General features: G+C 48.4%; 1 protein-coding gene across 1 annotated transcript; it reads left to right on the top strand.

Annotated features, from left to right (window-relative positions):
- Nucleotides 1-3,793: 3,793 nt before the first annotated feature.
- On the top strand, nt 3,794-5,719 carry LOC132902090 (uncharacterized). Its single transcript, XM_060945896.1, has one exon. The coding sequence runs from the start codon at nt 3,794-3,796 to the stop codon at nt 5,717-5,719; it is 1,926 nt and encodes a 641-aa protein (XP_060801879.1).
- The last annotated feature ends 13,985 nt before the right edge of the window (nt 5,720-19,704 follow it).

Below are 19,704 nucleotides of genomic sequence, written 5' to 3'. Positions count from 1 at the left end.
GTGTTGCTACGGTCTTGAATGGCCTTGAGGGATGATTGGGAGTCCGAGAAGATGAGAGCTTCAGTAAAGTTAGCGTTTACATTTGTGAGCCACTTGAGAGCTTCGGCTATGGCGAATAACTCGCACATAAAAACTGTGGCAGTGCGGCACAATTTGAATTTCTTGATTACAGGTTGCTGTCCTTCCCGCATCACCACGAACGAGGTTAGGTTAGGTTAGGTTAGGTTAGGTTAGGTTAGGTTAGGTTAGGTTAGGTTAGGTTAGGTTAGGTTAGGTTAGGTTAGGTTAGGTTAGGTTAGGTTAGGTTAGGTTTTTTTTTTTTTTTTTTTTTTTTAGTTTTCCCCCAGGTGTTACACCACACCCAGGGGGAGTTTATTGCCAGTATTCCCTAACATAATCAGGGCCATTATCAAACATTCTTTATCTACATAGTATGTGAAAAAAAAAAACTACAACTTAACTTAATACTACACTAGTCTGCTTCTACTTTTTTACAATATAAGGTTTTAAATTATACACAGTAGTATTATCACAATTTCCTTGTCACTATTACTATCTTATTCTAAGTTTTTGTTGCTTTCACATCTTATCATAGCTAAATTTTTTAATGCAAGAGATGCTAAACAAAACAATACATGTTAAACTATAATTATTATCATTGTATAAAAATTTTTACATCTATTTATTTGTCTTTTTAACTACTTCATTATTTGTATCATAATGATACTGCTACTGGTCAATAACTCAATTATCAATTATGTTACATAATTTTCGTAAACAAAACATTTTCATGAGCATGATTTGCTCTTTCCTTAATTATCAATTTGTATTCTTCTTTTAGAATTGTATACCGTATTTTATAAAAACTACCTACATCTATTCTTATTATTCTAAGTCATTTTGTTAAAATTGGTATACATATATATTTTTATCGTCAAACTTAAACTATCTATAAACTGTAGCAACCGAATCTTTGTTTACCACGTAAACATAACCTATGTGTGTCACTTTTAAAATTTTTGTTATCATATTGCATAAAATTATTTACACGTGTTTTCGATCCAGAGAATAACACTATTCCCTGGCTCAGAACCACATTTGTGTAGCGTTGGCACCAGACATTTGACCATGGCCCCAGGGACATGCCGCGACCCGCCTTGTACTATTGCCTTAAGTAATGCTAATCATTAATATTGCAATACTGGTCAGCCGCGACACGCCGAGAGACCACATATCAATGTCTATGCATATGCAATCCTGGATCTGGCGAGAGCCTCCCACCTTTGCCTGACCTGACACGCGGAGCTAAAAGCGTTGTGATTGCTCACCTCGTTTCCGTCCGCGCGGCAGTTCAGGCACGATGGGACGGCTCCCGCCATCCAGGCCTGGCACACCGCCCTTTGATGCTGTCCACCACAATGGCAGCACCTTTCCACCGTCTCTCTGCAATGGCGCCTGCCGTGGCCGTAGCCCAGGCACATCGAGCATTGGACCAGCGGAGAATAGTCCTCCGCCTGGATCCGCTGCATACCGATGCGCACTGAGCCGGCCTCGACAGCCGCCCTCCACAGCTTGGGTGGAACACTCAGCACCACATGCTCCAACAGCGGGTTCCGCGATTTTTTTCGAAACTTTATGTGTATCTCTTTTTCTTCCTCCTTTAGTACTTTCAATTTTTTACTGTTTTGCTCCGTCAATTTACTAATTATTTGTTCGTTGGTGTTACTTTTCAAAATGTTTTTAAAGATCAGAAGAGGATTTTTATTATCTACCTCCTTTATTCGTAAATTTTCAATTTTTTCAATTCTACCCTTTAATTTTTCCCTGCCTTCTTTTGTTTTGCAGCTTATAATTAATTTCCGATCCCTAGTTTTCCTCACACGCTCAATCTTAATCCATTCTCCGCCTTTGTTTGCCACTTCTCTTATCCGCTCAATGACCTCTTCACTAGTTGCCATTCCCTGCTTGTCATCCACAATAACGGAATGCAACGTGATGGGCTTTCCTAGAGAAGCGGCTACTACCTCTGAATATGTCGGAGACTGTGAGGCTTGCGCTGGTATGTCCTTTTCCTTGTTTCCAATTTGGCTGTCCATCATTTCTTTTATTTGTTGTATATTGCGGGAGTTTTCCTCCAGTCTGTCCACCAGTGGTTGAAGGAAGTTCTCCAGCTCCAATATCTTCGACTCCTGTGGGATAGGGGAGGTCTGTGTTCGGACGCAGGGCCGCTGACCTGGCGTGATATTTTGTGGTTCTTGGTAAACAGCCAGATCACACACCAGGTCATCCGCTTCTTTCAGTTTACCAACAACTGAGTCCTTAGTAGTCTTTTTGATCCTCTGCGCCATCAAAACCTCTTCCTTAATAGCTGCCAATAAATCACGGATTTTTCCGCCCAATTCGTCCCTCTCATCATCCGTCAATCTTTGTCTTCTTCTTTCCTCCCTAAGGAGGGGTGTCTTTGGGAAATACTGTAGGTATTTGCTTTTTGTTCTAGGAGTACCCCACTCCTCGTCTGAGGACAATCGGACGGGGGAGTCCGACGGGGAGCCATGGTTGCTAAATTGAGTGGGGGATATTTGGAAGGCGAGGTCTGTCGCTGTATTTTTAAAAGATACAGATTTCGGTGTACGGTTCAGCGTCATGTTTTAAAATTAAGTTTGTAAAAGTTGTATATACGATACTAAGTAAATGTAAAAATAAAAAGAGTAAATCGAGAGGGTCACAAGAATAAAACGTATTTAAAAACCTTAAACTAATGCCACGTGCAAGCCCGAGCAGCATTGCACGAATTTCCTGCAGCTTCCTCTCGATCCTGGTCAGTCCACCGAAGAGTGGTGCGTCCCAGGTATTTTCACAATACACACACTTAAAACACTTTTTTCTTAATTTTTTTAACAATTTTTTCACAATTACACAATTATTTACGAATTTTATTTTGCGGAGCGCATCGGAGCACGTCTGCACTCCACGACGGCTCGAAGCAGACTCCCGGTTAGGTTAGGTTAGGTTAGGTTAGGTTAGGTTAGGTTAGGTTAGGTTAGGTTAGGTTAGGTTAGGTTAGGTTAGGTTAGGTTAGGTTAGGTTAGGTTAGGTTAGGTTAGGTTAGGTTAGGTTAGGTTAGGTTAGGTTAGGTTAGGTTAGGTTAGGTTAGGTTAGGTTAGGTTAGGTTAGGTTAGGTTAGGTTAGGTTAGGTTAGGTTAGGTTAGGTTAGGTTAGGTTAGGTTAGGTTAGGTTAGGTTAGGTTAGGTTAGGTTAGGTTAGGTTGGGGTGCTACGGTCAGGAAACCTCCACGTTGGCTCAGTACCTTGAAAGCTTTGCTTCTGTTGCTTGATCTTTGATCCGGTGATAGCGGCGGGCTGACAAGACACTGGGCTGGTGCACCCTGGGCGATGGTTAATAACTCCCCGCTATTAGGGGTCTTGTTATTCATCGGCAAATGTCCTGACACATGGACGGGCTGAATAGCCTAACCGGCTTCTGGGCAGACGCTTTTGCGTCCAGGTCCGTCTACCAGTTGCTCCCTCTTGTCTGCCCTCAGACAGTGAGTGGATGTGGCTCGCGCGGCGTCAGGTTTCGGCTCGGCGCCGGGCAACTCGTTACCCCAAATTGATGGGGCCGGGGACGTTTGTTGCGAGGAAGAAAACCTCAATAAAAAATAACCCTAATCCCAAGGTCGGGCGTGCCGATGGGATGAATGGCGGGGGGGGAGCCCCGTCCCAAGCGCCCACTGAAGAGGTGGAGGAGTTCAGGGACCTCACCCTGTTAAAAAAAAAAAAGGAAACTCATGAATATGGCGTCTAAGAAAACGATCATACCCCAGGAGGGTACCGACTCCCAAGGAGTCGGAGAATCCCTCCCCACGCCTTCGGGCGTGGGCTGCCCCACCGTATCTGGGGGGGGCACTTACCGCCAGAGGGACGCAAGTCCCTCCCAACTGTCGACACGGTCGACAAGCCGAGGGTCACTGATCCTCGCACCGACATCCGACGAGGACAACGATAGCCTTCCGGAGGTCATCATGACGGAGGATAACAAGAACGACGGGGGCAGTGTTCCCCGTAAACGGAAGGCACTGGAGGGGTCTGCACTAAGATCGCGAGGCCCCAAAATTAACACAGCTACGAGGGGCCGTCACGCTGGTCGGCGCACACAGACATCGCCACCCAAGCCCGCCAGCAGCATCGTTGACGAACAACTTGACGTTGTACGGACGTCTGTTGGAAATGTACTGGAGGAAGCCGGTAAATCCGGCAACCTCAAAGGCACAGTGTGGCGATCCATGAAGGATGCCTGTCAGCACATCTTAGATGCAGCTGATAAAATAGAAATGCACCAGGAGGAGTCGGCAGCAGTCAGAATTCTGACTGCTGACAACAGAAGGATGCGGGAGCAATTGGCGCAGCTGGAGCAGGAGACGAGGGCTCTTCGGAAGGCCTATGCCGAAAAATCTACCGGGCCGTCCACCTCAGGACCAGTCACAATGGCGGAAATCAAGGACGTCCTCAAAGAGTTTGAGGTGTCCATTGAGAGGAACCTGTTCCTCAAAATAGGAGAAATGGTGACGACCCGGTTGAATGAAGCCGAAAAGAGGGGCATACTCGCCCCAGAACCAATTCTGCGCCCGCCACTGGCGGCTGACAGAAAAAAACAAAAAGCTGAAGATCTAGACGGCAGGGAGGGCAACACAGGGTCAACCCTCATGCCACCTGCAAGACCCGGACCGGTGCCGCAAACCAGGGCCAAGGCCAAGGCCAAAACCAAAGCTCGGCCACGTGAGCCAACGCCAGGCCCCTCCCGAATACCTCCCACTGAGGCGTCCCCGAACCCTGGAGGCACGGAGGTGTGGACAACGGTAGCCAGAAAGAAAAAAGGGAAAAGAAAAGGGAAGGGGAAACCAACCCAAGCCCCCAAAGCGGCAGCAAAACCGCCACCAAGGAAGGCGTTCACCCCACCGAAGTCAGCAGCGGTGGTGGTGACCCTGAAGCCGGAGTCCGATATGGACTATAAATCGATAATGGCCAAGGTCACCACCATCAAACTACCGTCCATTGGGGTGGACCATGTTTCGGTGCGCAGGAGTGCTACGGGGGCTCGGATAATAGAGGTTCCTGGAGCAGACAGCGGGGCCGCAGCGGACGCTCTTGCTGAGAAGGTCCGGGAATTGATAGGCAACGAAGCGGAGATATCTCGGCCGTATAAAACGGCACAAGTCAAGGTCTCCGGCTTCGATGAGGCAGTGACTCTGGAGGCCCTCAGAGAAGCTGCAGCTGCAGCTGGGAAATGCCCACCGGGGCAAATTAAGGTTGGCGCTATCCGTATGGCGCCAGACCAGACTGGGGCAGCCATTTTAACCTGCCCTGTGGCGGCTGCCAACTCTCTCATAGAGCTCGGACGCCTCCTGGTCGGATGGTCGGCCGCCAAAGTCAAAGGGCTTGAAGCCCTGCCCATGCGATGCTTCCGCTGCATGGGCATGGGCCACACTAGGGCCCTCTGTCCATCCCCGGTGGACAGATCATCGATGTGCCACCGCTGCGGCAAAACGGGCCACACCACTGGTGAATGCCAGGTCAAAGAGCCATGGTGTGCAGTGTGCCATGCCGCTAAACTGCCGCCAGGACATGTCATGGGGGGGAAAGCCTGCAACCCCCCTCGCATAAGAGGCAAATCGGCCCTGGCAACGACCGAGGCCTCGGAGGGCCGCGCCATGGAGCACTGATGCCGGTACGGCCTGCTCCCCGCCTTGAGGTGCTGCAGGCCAATGCCAACCACTGCGCTCGTGCTCAAGACCTCTTGGTCCAGCACTTGGCGGAGTGGGGCATTGACGCTGCCGTCATATCGGAACCCTATTGCGTCCCCTCCCTCCCTAATTGGGCTGGAGACACAGAAGGGCTGGTGTCGGTGACCATCCCACAAACTGGCAATCGCCCACCTCTCTCGAAGATTGAGAACGGCAGGGGGTACGTAGCGGTGAAATGGGGAAATATTGTAATTGTCGCAGCATATTTCTCCCCCAATGAACCGCTGCGTGCCTTTGAGCGCCTCCTCGAGAGAGTGGGGCAAGTGGTCGAGGGTGCGGCGCCGACACCGATCATGCTAATGGGAGACCTTAACGCCAAACACTCTGCGTGGGGTTCTCCCATAACCAGCCCAAGAGGGGTAACACTCTATGATTGGGCGGTGGGAATGGGGCTTGAAGTCCTAAACCGGGGCAACACTTCCACATGCGTGCGGCGAAATGGTGCCTCGATAGTGGACGTGACGCTCGCGACCTCGAGTATTGCTGCACGCATTGAGGACTGGCGCGTCCTGGAGGACGTGGAGACCCTCTCCGACCACCGCTACATACGGATGTCGGTCTCCAATACGCCCCATTCCCAACAGCCCACTCGAGGCAGAGGGAGACGCCAGGGGTTCCCCAGGTGGAATATGGCTAGCCTCAACAGGGACCTGGCTGAAGAGGCTGCCATGGTAATAGAGTGGAGAGAACCCATACCAAGCCGCTCCCTTGGTGTGGAGGAAAGGGCACGTGGCTTTCGCGCGTCGCTCACTGAGGTGTGCGACGCATCCATGAGGAGGTCTGGTCCGCCGCCTGCTAAAAGGCAGGTACACTGGTGGTCTGAGGACATCGCTGCACTCAGATCTATCAGCAACCGTGCCCGCAGGGAGTACACCAGATGCAGGCGGCGGCGCAACCGCGAATACGGGGAGGAGGCCCGACTCTATTCTGCCCTCCAGGAGGCCAAAAAGGCCCTGTCGGTAGCAATTGCCAAAGCGAAAGACGACGCCCACGAAGCGTTTCTGGCCACGCTAGACAGGGACCCATGGGGGAGGCCATATAGGGTAGTTCGCAACAAAATGCGCCACGCCCCCCCCACGGCCTCCTTGGAACCGGACCTCCTCAATAAAATTGTTGAAGGCCTTTTCCCATCGGCCCAAGAATTTGCTCCTCCGAGTATGCAGGTCCCCGAGCGGGAGTCCACCACGGCCCCAGTGCCACCGGTGACGGATGATGAGTTCGACCGGGGTATGACACGTCTGACAGCCTGCAAAAAGGCACCAGGCCCGGACGGCGTCCCCGGTCTGATTCTACCGGTGGTCGCAAAACACCTCGGGAGCCGCCTCAGACAATTATTCGACGACTGTCTGTCGTCTGGGCGGTTTCCCAGGCCGTGGAAAGAGGGAAGACTCTGCTTGCTCAGAAAGGAGAGCCGACCCGAGGACTCCCCTTCGGGATGGAGGCCCCTACTGATGCTGGATGAGACTGGTAAGCTGCTGGAACGAATTGTCGCCTCCAGAATCATCCAGCATCTGGAAAATGTCGGACCAAACGTGTCGGACCGCCAATTTGGTTTTAGAAAAGGGCGGTCGACCGTTGATGCGATAGGGGCCCTCCGCGAATTCTCGGAGGACGCAATAAAAAGGAAGGGAGGAGCCGTGGGTGTCTCGTTAGACATCGCAAACGCCTTCGGCTCCCTCCCATATGAGGTAATAAAGGAGGCACTCCGATACCACGGAGTGCCTCTCTATCTGAGAAACCTCGTAGGGCACTACCTCTCTGAGAGGGTGGTGCTCTACGAGGACAGAGAAGGGAGGAAAGCCAGGGCGATGACCTGCGGTGTTCCTCAGGGGTCAGTGCTAGGACCCCTGCTTTGGAACATCGGCTTTGACTGGGCCATCCGCGGGAGCCTACTCCCCCGGATGACCGTCATCTGCTATGCGGATGACACGATGGTGGCCATCTGGGGTGAGAAGCTGGAGAGCACCCTCAGGACAGCTGCAGTCGCAGCAGACCTGATGGTCACCCGCGTCAGGCTGCTGGGGCTCAGGGTGGCCCTCAGCAAGTGCGAGGTCATCGTCTTTGGCAAAAGGGGCTGGAAACCGCCTGAGGGAGCGTCCATTCCAATAGGTGGGGAAAGGGTCCAGGTGAAGCCGTACATTAAGTACTTGGGCATAACCATGGACCCACGCTGGGACTTCCGGGAGCACTTTAAACAACTAGCACCCCGGATAGTCGGTGCAGCATCGGCCATGGGCCGGCTGCTGCCCAATGTCGGAGGGCCTAGCGCCCGGTGCCGGAAACTATATGCGGGCGTAGCCCGGAGCATGGCACTATATGGGGCGCCAATCTGGGCAGATAAGCTCTCCAGAGCCAACGTGGCCCAGCTGCGAAGGCCACAAAGAGTGGTGGCCAACCGCATAGCTCGGGCCTACGTAACGGTGGCTTGGGCGGCGGCATGCGTATTGGCCGGCACCCCACCATGGGACATGGACGCAAAAATTCAGGCGGAGGTTTATTGGGAGCGGGCGAGAAGACGAGCTCTCGGGGAAAGGCCCGCCCCAAGAGAAGTGAGAGGGGCCCGTCAGTTGGCCGTAGACAGGTTGAAAGAGCGGTGGCGAGATGAGCTAGAAAACTCCCAGTATGGTATACGTACCATCGGGGCGCTCCTCCCATCGCTCGAAGATTGGATGGATAGAAAGTACGGCCAACTGACGTACAGAATGACGCAGGTGATGACCGGACACGGGTGCTTCGGTCATTACCTGCATACAATAGGCAGAGAGCCAAGCCCGGTCTGCCACGAGTGTGGGGAGCCGGACGACACGGCTCAACACACCCTGGCAGAATGTGAGAGGTGGGCCACAGAAAGGGTGGCCCTAGCAGTGGCCCTGGGCGACCGCGATCTCTCGCTGCACTGCATCGTCAGTAAGATGCTGGGCAGCGAGAGATGCTGGGACGCGATGTCCTGCTTCTGCGAGACGGTAATGTCGCAGAAGGAGACCGCTGAGAGGGAGCGTGAAGCGAGAGCTGAAGCGCTCCCATGCCGGCGAGGACGAAGAGGCAGACGGCGGGCGCAATACGCCCGCCGTTTACCCTAATCGCGCCGTAAGGCGAAACCGGGGGGCGTCGTGGTAGAATGCTTGCGATCCCACGGCGCCCCCAACAACGGCTGGTGCGGAAACGCCGTAGGAGGTTTTAGTGGGTAGTCTGGGCCGATTAGCGACCCGGGAGTCCCACACTCCAGGGGAGATCCCCTTCCCCTGGGTCGCCTGTAAATGGGTTTCCTCCTACGAGAACAAAAAAAAAAAAAAAAAAAAAAAAAAAAAAAAAAAAAAAAAAAAAAAGGTTAGGTTAGGTTAGGTTAGGTTAGGTTAGGTTAGGTTAGGTTAGGTTAGGTTAGGTTAGGTTAGGTTAGGTTAGGTTAGGTTAGGTTAGGTTAGGTTAGGTTAGGTTAGGTTAGGTTAGGTTTTTTTTTTTTTTTTTTTTTAAAGCTTATGTATTTTGTGGGCAAGAATATGTATGACTAATTTTCTCAATTTAATTGTAGGAAGATTAGCGGTGATGGGTACCTGCTATTTGATACAGGTACCGCATCTTCGCTACATCACTTGAGCAGATTTAGTAGCTTTAAGTGCCATTTATTTGTTTTAGGTGTGTGACTATGTAATTTACATGCTCTATGAAGTATTTAGTGACTTGTTCGGATTTAGTAAGCGCGACAAAGTTAAAAGGTTCGATTTTCATTTTAAGGCACATCATTGTGTATTTTTCGCGGCTACTGTAGAATATTGGACAGTGTTCTAAAAGGTGGTGCACATCCTGAGGAGTCTCGTCGTCGCAAGGACAACGATCGTCCTCAGTTATTTTGTATTTGTGGAGATATGATTTGTGGTATCCGTGTCCAGTTAGGATTTGTGTGATGGTGAAGGAGATTTTTACAAATTTTCTGAAATCGGCTATTGCATGTATGGATGAGAAGAAAGATTTTGTGATGGCCCCTTGTGGGGCCGCCTCGTATTCACACTGCCAAGCGTCTAAAGTGCGCTGACGCAGAAGTCGCTTGGCGTGTGAGAGTGGGAAGTGGTTTAGCAGTGTTGCGGTTTTCTTCTCGGCGGCCTCTTTCGCCGCAACATCTGCTATCTCATTCCCCACTATGCCAACATGAGCCTTAGTCCAAATGAATTTGACGGTTATGTGGATGGATGAGAGGAAGGAGATGAGATGGTGAATTTGGTTGACTAGAGGGTCGGTGTTGCTGCGGTCTTGGATGGCCTTAAGGGAAGATTGAGAGTCCGAGAAGATGAGGGCTTCGGCAAAGTCTCGGTTTGAATTTTTGAGCCACTTTAGGGCTTCTGTAATGGCAAATAGTTCGCACATAAAGACCGAAGTAGTGCGGCACAACTTAAATTTCTTTATTACTGGCTGTTGATCTTCCATCATCACCACAAAGGATGCCCCCGCTTGTCCGTCCTCTTTTTTACTGCCATCAGTAAAGATGTTGGGAGCGTCCGGGTTAATGAGCTCAGTTGTGTCATTCTGTGTTGTGGCTTCGGCGAAAGAGATGGAGATCCGGCTAGCGGGGTGTAAGAGATCCTTTATAGGGACACGTCTGTGAAGTTTGATATCCTGTGGTAGGTCCTCAAAAGTACCCGTCGTTTTTATGTTGTGGACTTCGTAAGCCTCTTTTATCACCAGATGAAGGGGTGGAAATTGCGCTAGGGCCTCAGCGGCTACCGCAGAGATGGTGTGGAACCCTCTTATGGCTCTGATCGCGAATGCTCTCTGAAATGCTCGTAGTGCCTGCCGTACTGAGTAAAACTTGATGGCCGTTCCCCAGATTCCAGCAGCATAAGTGATGATGGGTGTGATTACTTGTCTGTAAATGCATTCTACATTTTCAGAGTGGACGCCCCAAGTCGGCCTGACGAATTTGCACAGATTTTTGAATATCTTGGTGGCTTTTCCTATTATGTATTTCGAGTGTTGTATAAAGTTTAATTTATCGTCGATTATGACCCCTAGGAGTTTGATCTGTTGCAATATTGGAATGACGGTGTTGCTGATAGTTATTCGGGCTTGTTTGGTTTGTGCAGTGAAAGAGATGGCTTGGGTTTTTTCCGGACCGAATTGAAGCTTGACTCTTTTCCCCCATGAGTATATGACATCAAGACACTTCCCGGTGGCAGTCTCGACTTCCTCCCGAGTCTTGCCCTCAACGATTAGGAGTACGTCATCTGCAAACGCTTGAATATGCGCGGCTTCAGGGAGTTGGATGTTCAAAAGCTCGTCCAGTATCAGGTTCCAAAACACTGGTCCGCACGCGGAGCCCTGGACGCAACCCTTAGACATGCTCTTGGAGGCCTCGCCGTCCGCATAATTTAAAGTGACGATCCTGTCAGTGACGTAGTTTCTGATAAGGTGGTAGATATTTTTGGGGCATTTGATGTGTTGGAGTCGCTTGAAAAGTGCTGGCCACCATGCATTGTCAAATGCCGCCTTGATGTCCAGCGACACTGCCACTACTTGGCGACCGTTGGATTTTGCTGTCCTGATGACCTCTAAGGCTTTTCCGAGGGCGTCTGTTGTTGAAGTTTGCTCCCTGAAGCCAAACTGGTTGGTATTCAGAGAGTTTTCGCATTCCGCTTTGTACATAATCCTTTTAACGATGAGCTTTTCGAGGATTTTTCCGAAAACACAGATTAATCCAATGGGTCTGTACGAGCTCAACGAGTCCATATCGGTTTTGCCCGGTTTCGGCAAAATCTTGACTACCGCTCGTTTCCAGGGTTTAGGAAAATGGCCTGTCTGTAGGCATCTATTGTACAGAGCCGTAAGGAAGTCCGGTTGGGCCTCAAAGACCGCGCCGCAAATGTCTGAAGTGAGGTGGTCGGCTCCTGGAGCTTTTTTAGGGCTGATGTGAGAGAGACATTCTCGGATCTCTGCCTCTGAAAACAGTAGATCGTCTTCTGTGTTGGGTGATTCAGACATTGCGGCCCGCGTCTCTTGATGTTCGTTGGAATTGTCGGGGGTATCATCAGGATAAAAGTGTTTGAGGAGCGCGGAAGCTGTATTTTCGCCGCTGTCAGTGAATGCTCCACCGCAATTGAGTGTTTGTGGAGGTCTCCTCAGTGGTGAGTCCTTGATGATACGGTTTGTGACCGCCCAAACGTCTTCCTTGCCTTGCGCCTCGCAGAACTGTCGAAAATGATCAGTCGATGTTTTCGAGAGGGTCCGGGCATACTCTTGTTTAGCTTTGCTATATAGTTTTATTACCTCATCGAGGGGTTTCTTTGACTTCTTTAGGTCGTGGAGGCGATGGTGTAGACGAATGCACTCCTTCTTCTGTAGTTCTAACTCATCGGACCACCACGGGTTGTAGAACTTAGCTCCTAGTTTGCGGGGGAGCGTGCTGTAGCAGGTGTCCTGCACAATCGCGGTTAAGCGGTCTACTACCCGGTCCAGCCCGATGCCAGTGAGAGAGTCCAATTGAGTTTGGGCGATCAGTGGCTCCATTCTTTCGTTGAGCTTTTCACGAAACCTATCCCAATCGGCACGGTATGTCGAAAACCTAAATGTAGTTGTACTTTTGGGCTTTTCTGGTCTGCGTGCAGTATGAAGCTCATATTCGACAGCATTGTGGTCTGAGGATGGGCAAGCGTCGCTATTGACTCTCCAGTTGTGAACGGCGTCCGCAAGACTCTGGGACGAGTAGGTGATATCGACTACCGATGAACAATGGGCACCATGTCGGATCGCTTCGAAGGTAGGAACATGACCAACGTTGCAGACGACCATGTTGTGCGAGGCCATGACCGCGACAACGTCCTCCCCTCGGGAGTTCGCCGACGCTTCGCCCCACTCCTGGTGGCTGCCATTGGCATCGCCGCCAACCAGCCGCAAGGATGAACCTGCTGACCGGAGGAAACGATCCAATTTTTTAATGGTGTTGTCGTTGTCCATGTTTGGTTCAATATAAAAGGATGCTACTTCCAATTTGTTAAGACCCAGACTGACTCTAGCTATGACCAGATTTGCGGTGGAAAGCTGCGTAATTCCCAGAGCTGCCACCTTAGATGTTGTTACGATGCAAGCCTTGACTCGTGAGCCATTTGGGAATTGGTAGATGTTTATACCGGGAGGGGGTTTTACCTCGAGGGAGGCACCCACATATGGTTCGGAAATTAAAGCGATGTCATAGGAATTTAGGTGAAAATACCTAAAGAATTCCTGCTGTGAAATATAAGAGCGCTGGAGGTTGCACTGTATAATCTTTAGTTTGTTGTTAATAACCATAGTCGGTGCTTTCCTGTAGGGATTTGACTGCGTTGACTATTCTAGGGCATAACTTATTGTCGGTGGCTGCATGGTTTGTGTTCGCGCTACGCACAGATTTGCAGTTATAACAGCACTTTTTGTCAGGGTTGGCACGGTCAGGGCACGAGGTAACGTGGTGAGCAGTGGAGCCGCAGTGGGCGCACGGGTAGAACTCTGCGGTGCATTTGCCGTTAGTGTGCCCGAACTGCAGGCACTTGTAACATTGCACGAAGCGGCTAAAGTCCACCACGTGCACCCGCTGATGCTCCACGTTGACACGCCCACCCTCGACCAGCCTACGTCGGATTGCCGGGGCCACTTCTAACACTGCGTTGTAAAAGCGATCGTTGCGGTTTTTGAGGAGAAAGCAAAGGCGGACGTCCTCGGGTGGGATTTGGTTTTGGTGGCTTACCACGTCCACCAATTCCTCCCTCTGTACCTCCTTGCTGACTCCCTTCAGGATGACGAGTGGGCGACGAAGTTTTGACTCCTCCGCTACGATTCCGGGTATGTTATTTACTTTATGTAAGACTTCGTCGCGCTGTTCATTTGTGTCGAATTCGACCTTTATCATATTTTGGCGCAGAGATTTTACTTTGTTGGGGGCAAAAGTTGAGTTGCGGAAGGAAATGTGCTTCCTCCATTCGTCATATACGACTGTCTGTTTGTCGCTGGCTTCTTTGGTTTTGACTATTATTGAAGGTAGGGTGCGCGAAGGGGGAGGGATGCGTTTTGGGGAGGGCGTCGCCACGGCCGCGGCAAAAGATTTAGTGAGCGCCGGTGGAGAGGGCGCTGGAGCCGGCAACATGGCCTTCAGCTCCTCGCGGATGCTCTCCCGGATGACCGAGACAATAGAGCTCTGATCCGGGAGGCTCTCTGAAGCCGGAGGAGGCGCAGTTTTCGGCTCGGCCTCATTGACCCTTGCTAGCGCCTGCGCAGCTCTTTGGATCTCTTGCGCTGCCGTGGAGATGAGCCGTTTATTGGATGCCGTTACGCTCTTTCCCTCGTTTACGGCTTTATTGATCGTGTAAGTCAGTTTCGTTATCACGGTCATGAACGAGTCTATGCCTTTCACCTCCTCAGAGTGAGCCGGCAACTCTATGACCATGTTACTATTGGCGGACTTACTCGATTTGCCAGTAGTCGGTTTAGAGGTTGGTGCAGTTTTGGTGGATATTTGAGGGGTAGATAGTTGAGGGGTGTCGCTCATGCTTATGGCGCTGATTTGTGAGCCGCTAACTGACTCGCTGTCCGACACGTACTGCAGCCGGGGCATTTCGGAATCGGAAGACACATGAAGGTCCACGTTAGGGGTGAGCAGAGCACCGATTTCGCTGGTTGGCGACACATTCGCTTGGTCGGAGGGGCCGGATGCTGTTAAGAAGGCCCTGGAATGGCTCGGTAGAGGTGGAGAAGGTGGAGGGGGCGTGGGGGGTGCAGGGGGAGGCCGAGTGGTCGCCTCCTTCCGGGTGGGAGACCGGGTGAGCACCATGGTGTAATCAGTAGACAACAAGAATTTACCAATATACGTGGGACTAAAATGAGCTATTAAAATAAAACTATTGCTTCTAGAACGATGAGAACAAGTCAGAAATAGTTTTTAGAACCGGATAGACAATAAGAACTAATCAAAAGATAGAAAAAATTTAAGGGGAAAAAGTCGATTTGCGGTTTCGACTTACGTCGGCGAGCGGTGTTTACCTAGCTGAGAAAACCAGGGTGGGCGGGGGGGCGATTTTTCCGCGGATTTTTACCGGGAATGGCGCAAAATGAGGGGATAGGCAGCAGGAACGATATTCAGAAGTAAAAAGAGGGAGTTCGGAGGGAAAAAATTAGTTTAGGGATGAAAAAAGGTATTTAAATAGCAAAAAAACCGTTAGAAGAGAAAAACGCCGAAAAAGTATGAAAAACCACAAGGATCGGGAACAAAGGGGGTGCAGGATGGATGGCCGCGTCGAGACGAAGAGATTGAGGTATCACAAGTTGGTGTAAGTACTCAAGAGATGGGTGATCGATTTGTGCACCTCACGTATTAGGTAACCTCGGTTTCTATGAAAATTACGGAAAAAAATTAATAATTAAATAACTACTGAACCGAATTTGATGATTTTGGTGTCTAACGATAGGGAATAATTAACGGGATGATAGACAGAAACTAATTAGACAGGGTTTGATATAAAAAATTTGAATTACCGAGAAAAAAGTGTGATTTTTGATAACTGAAACTACTAAAAACAAGAAAAACAAAGGGAAATTGAGTCGGATTTTTACCGGGAATGGCGCAAAATGAGGGGATAGGCAGCAGGAACGATATTCAGAAGTAAAAAGAGGGAGTTCGGAGGGAAAAAATTAGTTTAGGGATGAAAAAAGGTATTTAAATAGCAAAAAAACCGTTAGAAGAGAAAAACGCCGAAAAAGTATGAAAAACCACAAGGATCGGGAACAAAGGGGGTGCAGGATGGATGGCCGCGTCGAGACGAAGAGATTGAGGTATCACAAGTTGGTGTAAGTACTCAAGAGATGGGTGATCGATTTGTGCACCTCACGTATTAGGTAACCTCGGTTTCTATGAAAATTACGGAAAAAAATTAATAATTAAATAACTACTGAACCGAATTTGATGATTTTGGTGTCTAACGATAGGGAATAATTAACGGGATGATAGACAGAAACTAATTAGACAGGGTTTGATATAAAAAATTTGAATTACCGAGAAAAAAGTGTGATTTTTGATAACTGAAACTACTAAAAACAAGAAAAACAAAGGGAAATTGAGTCGGATTTTTACCGGGAATGGCGCAAAATGAGGGGATAGGCAGCAGGAACGATATTCAGAAGTAAAAAGAGGGAGTTCGGAGGGAAAAAATTAGTTTAGGGATGAAAAAAGGTATTTAAATAGCAAAAAAACCGTTAGAAGAGAAAAACGCCGAAAAAGTATGAAAAACCACAAGGATCGGGAACAAAGGGGGTGCAGGATGGATGGCCGCGTCGAGACGAAGAGATTGAGGTATCACAAGTTGGTGTAAGTACTCAAGAGATGGGTGATCGATTTGTGCACCTCACGTATTAGGTAACCTCGGTTTCTATGAAAATTACGGAAAAAAATTAATAATTAAATAACTACTGAACCGAATTTGATGATTTTGGTGTCTAACGATAGGGAATAATTAACGGGATGATAGACAGAAACTAATTAGACAGGGTTTGATATAAAAAATTTGAATTACCGAGAAAAAAGTGTGATTTTTGATAACTGAAACTACTAAAAACAAGAAAAACAAAGGGAAATTGAGTCGGATTTTTACCGGGAATGGCGCAAAATGAGGGGATAGGCAGCAGGAACGATATTCAGAAGTAAAAAGAGGGAGTTCGGAGGGAAAAAATTAGTTTAGGGATGAAAAAAGGTATTTAAATAGCAAAAAAACCGTTAGAAGAGAAAAACGCCGAAAAAGTATGAAAAACCACAAGGATCGGGAACAAAGGGGGTGCAGGATGGATGGCCGCGTCGAGACGAAGAGATTGAGGTATCACAAGTTGGTGTAAGTACTCAAGAGATGGGTGATCGATTTGTGCACCTCACGTATTAGGTAACCTCGGTTTCTATGAAAATTACGGAAAAAAATTAATAATTAAATAACTACTGAACCGAATTTGATGATTTTGGTGTCTAACGATAGGGAATAATTAACGGGATGATAGACAGAAACTAATTAGACAGGGTTTGATATAAAAAATTTGAATTACCGAGAAAAAAGTGTGATTTTTGATAACTGAAACTACTAAAAACAAGAAAAACAAAGGGAAATTGAGTCGGATTTTTACCGGGAATGGCGCAAAATGAGGGGATAGGCAGCAGGAACGATATTCAGAAGTAAAAAGAGGGAGTTCGGAGGGAAAAAATTAGTTTAGGGATGAAAAAAGGTATTTAAATAGCAAAAAAACCGTTAGAAGAGAAAAACGCCGAAAAAGTATGAAAAACCACAAGGATCGGGAACAAAGGGGGTGCAGGATGGATGGCCGCGTCGAGACGAAGAGATTGAGGTATCACAAGTTGGTGTAAGTACTCAAGAGATGGGTGATCGATTTGTGCACCTCACGTATTAGGTAACCTCGGTTTCTATGAAAATTACGGAAAAAAATTAATAATTAAATAACTACTGAACCGAATTTGATGATTTTGGTGTCTAACGATAGGGAATAATTAACGGGATGATAGACAGAAACTAATTAGACAGGGTTTGATATAAAAAATTTGAATTACCGAGAAAAAAGTGTGATTTTTGATAACTGAAACTACTAAAAACAAGAAAAACAAAGGGAAATTGAGTCGGATTTTTACCGGGAATGGCGCAAAATGAGGGGATAGGCAGCAGGAACGATATTCAGAAGTAAAAAGAGGGAGTTCGGAGGGAAAAAATTAGTTTAGGGATGAAAAAAGGTATTTAAATAGCAAAAAAACCGTTAGAAGAGAAAAACGCCGAAAAAGTATGAAAAACCACAAGGATCGGGAACAAAGGGGGTGCAGGATGGATGGCCGCGTCGAGACGAAGAGATTGAGGTATCACAAGTTGGTGTAAGTACTCAAGAGATGGGTGGTTAGGTTAGGTTAGGTTAGGTTAGGTTAGGTTAGGTTAGGTTAGGTTAGGTTAGGTTAGGTTAGGTTAGGTTAGGTTAGGTTAGGTTAGGTTAGGTTAGGTTAGGTTAGGTTAGGTTAGGTTAGGTTAGGTTAGGTTAGGTTAGGTTAGGTTAGGTTAGGTTAGGTTAGGTTAGGTTAGGTTAGGTTAGGTTAGGTTAGGTTAGGTTAGGTTAGGTTAGGTTAGGTTAGGTTAGGTTAGGTTAGGTTAGGTTAGGTTAGGTTAGGTTAGGTTAGGTTAGGTTAGGTTAGGTTAGGTTAGGTTAGGTTAGGTTAGGTTAGGTTAGGTTAGGTTAGGTTAGGTTAGGTTAGGTTAGGTTAGGTTAGGTTAGGTTAGGTTAGGTTAGGTTAGGTTAGGTTAGGTTAGGTTAGGTTAGGTTAGGTTAGGTTAGGTTAGGTTAGGTTAGGTTAGGTTTTTTTTTTTTTTTTTTTTTTTTTTTTTTTTTTTTTTTTTTGTGATGCTTAAGCATTCTGTTGGAAACGTTTTCTTAGATTAGGGTTTTCAAAATTAGTTAAAAAAAACACAAGTTGCGCCGATGGGCACCTGCTATTTGATACAGGTACCACATCTTTGCTTTATGTGTAGAGAAAATATATTATATTAATACCATTTGTTTGCTTAGATGAGTAACTGTTAAGAATTTTGGGTGTTCTGTGAAATTTTGTGTGGTTGGAAACTAGTTAATTCGGTGCCATTTATCTGCATTGAACTACTATGTTATTTAATTTGATTTAATTTAATTTGTGATCTGTGAACTATGAAATTGCTTGCTGCGTCTTCGGAATTGGGCAACGCTTATACTCTGAAAGCTTCATATTGTATTTAAGGCACACCCTTGTATGTTTTATTGACTATTGTGATTAGGAATTGATTGATATTATGCTTAAAATGGTTGGAATGGTTTGGTCGCGGGGTTTAATCACTAAAGAGGCACCCACGTATGGTTAGTACCCATAGTCGGTGCTCTCTTGTAAAGATATGATTGCGTTGATTATCCTGGGACATGATTGGTTGTCAGTGGCGGAGTGGTCGGTGTTAGTGCCTCGCAGGGCTTTACAATTGTAACAGCACTTTTTGTTGGGGTCTGCACGGTCGGGGCACGAGCTGATATTATGTGCGGTGGAGCCACAGTGGGCACACGGTTGACATTCAGCGGTGCACTTGTTATTGGTGTGCCCGAATTGCAGGCATTTATAGCACTGCACAAATCGGCTGAAGTCCGCCACATGCACCCTCTGGTGGTCCACATTAACGCGCTCCCCATCCACCAGCCTGCGCCGGATCGACGGGGCGACCTCCAACACCGCGTTGAAGTACCGCTCATTACGGTTCTTAAGGAGAAAACAGAGGCGGATATCCTCCTTGGAGACTTGATTTTGGTGGCTCACAATGTCGACCAGTTCCTCTCTTTGGATGTCTTTGCTGACTCCCTTAAGGATGATGAGGGGGCGACGGGGTTTGGCTTCTTCGGCAACTATGCTTGGGACGTTATTCACTTTATGCAACACCTCGTTACGTTGCTCTATAGTGTCAAACTCTACCTTCAACATATTTTGGCGCAGGGGCTTGACCTTGGATGGAGCAAAGGTGGTGTTGCGGAACGAGATTTTCTTCTTCCATTCGTCGAGCACCACCGGTTGCTTATCGCCGGCCTCCTTGGCCTTGACGATAATGGAAGGTAGGGTGCGCGACGGGGGAGTAGGGAGTTTCGGGAAGGGTGACGACGCCACGGCCGCGGCAAAAGATTTGGTAGGCACTGGTGGGGAAGGGGTTATGGTGGTGGTGGGAGCCGGTGACATTGCTTTGAGTTCCTCACGAATGCATTCCCGAATGACCGAGACTAGTGAGCTCTTGTCCGGGAGAACCTCGGCACTCGGAGGAACTGTGGCTGGTTCGGCCTCGTTGACCTTAACCAGCGCCTGAGCCGATCGTTGAATCTCTTGCGCCGCAGCCGCAATGAGCCGCTTGTTGGTG

This window comes from Amyelois transitella, chromosome 9, assembly GCF_032362555.1.
Source record: "Amyelois transitella isolate CPQ chromosome 9, ilAmyTran1.1, whole genome shotgun sequence".
NCBI lineage: Eukaryota > Metazoa > Arthropoda > Insecta > Lepidoptera > Pyralidae > Amyelois > Amyelois transitella.
This window is presented reverse-complemented; position numbering and strand designations above follow the sequence as displayed.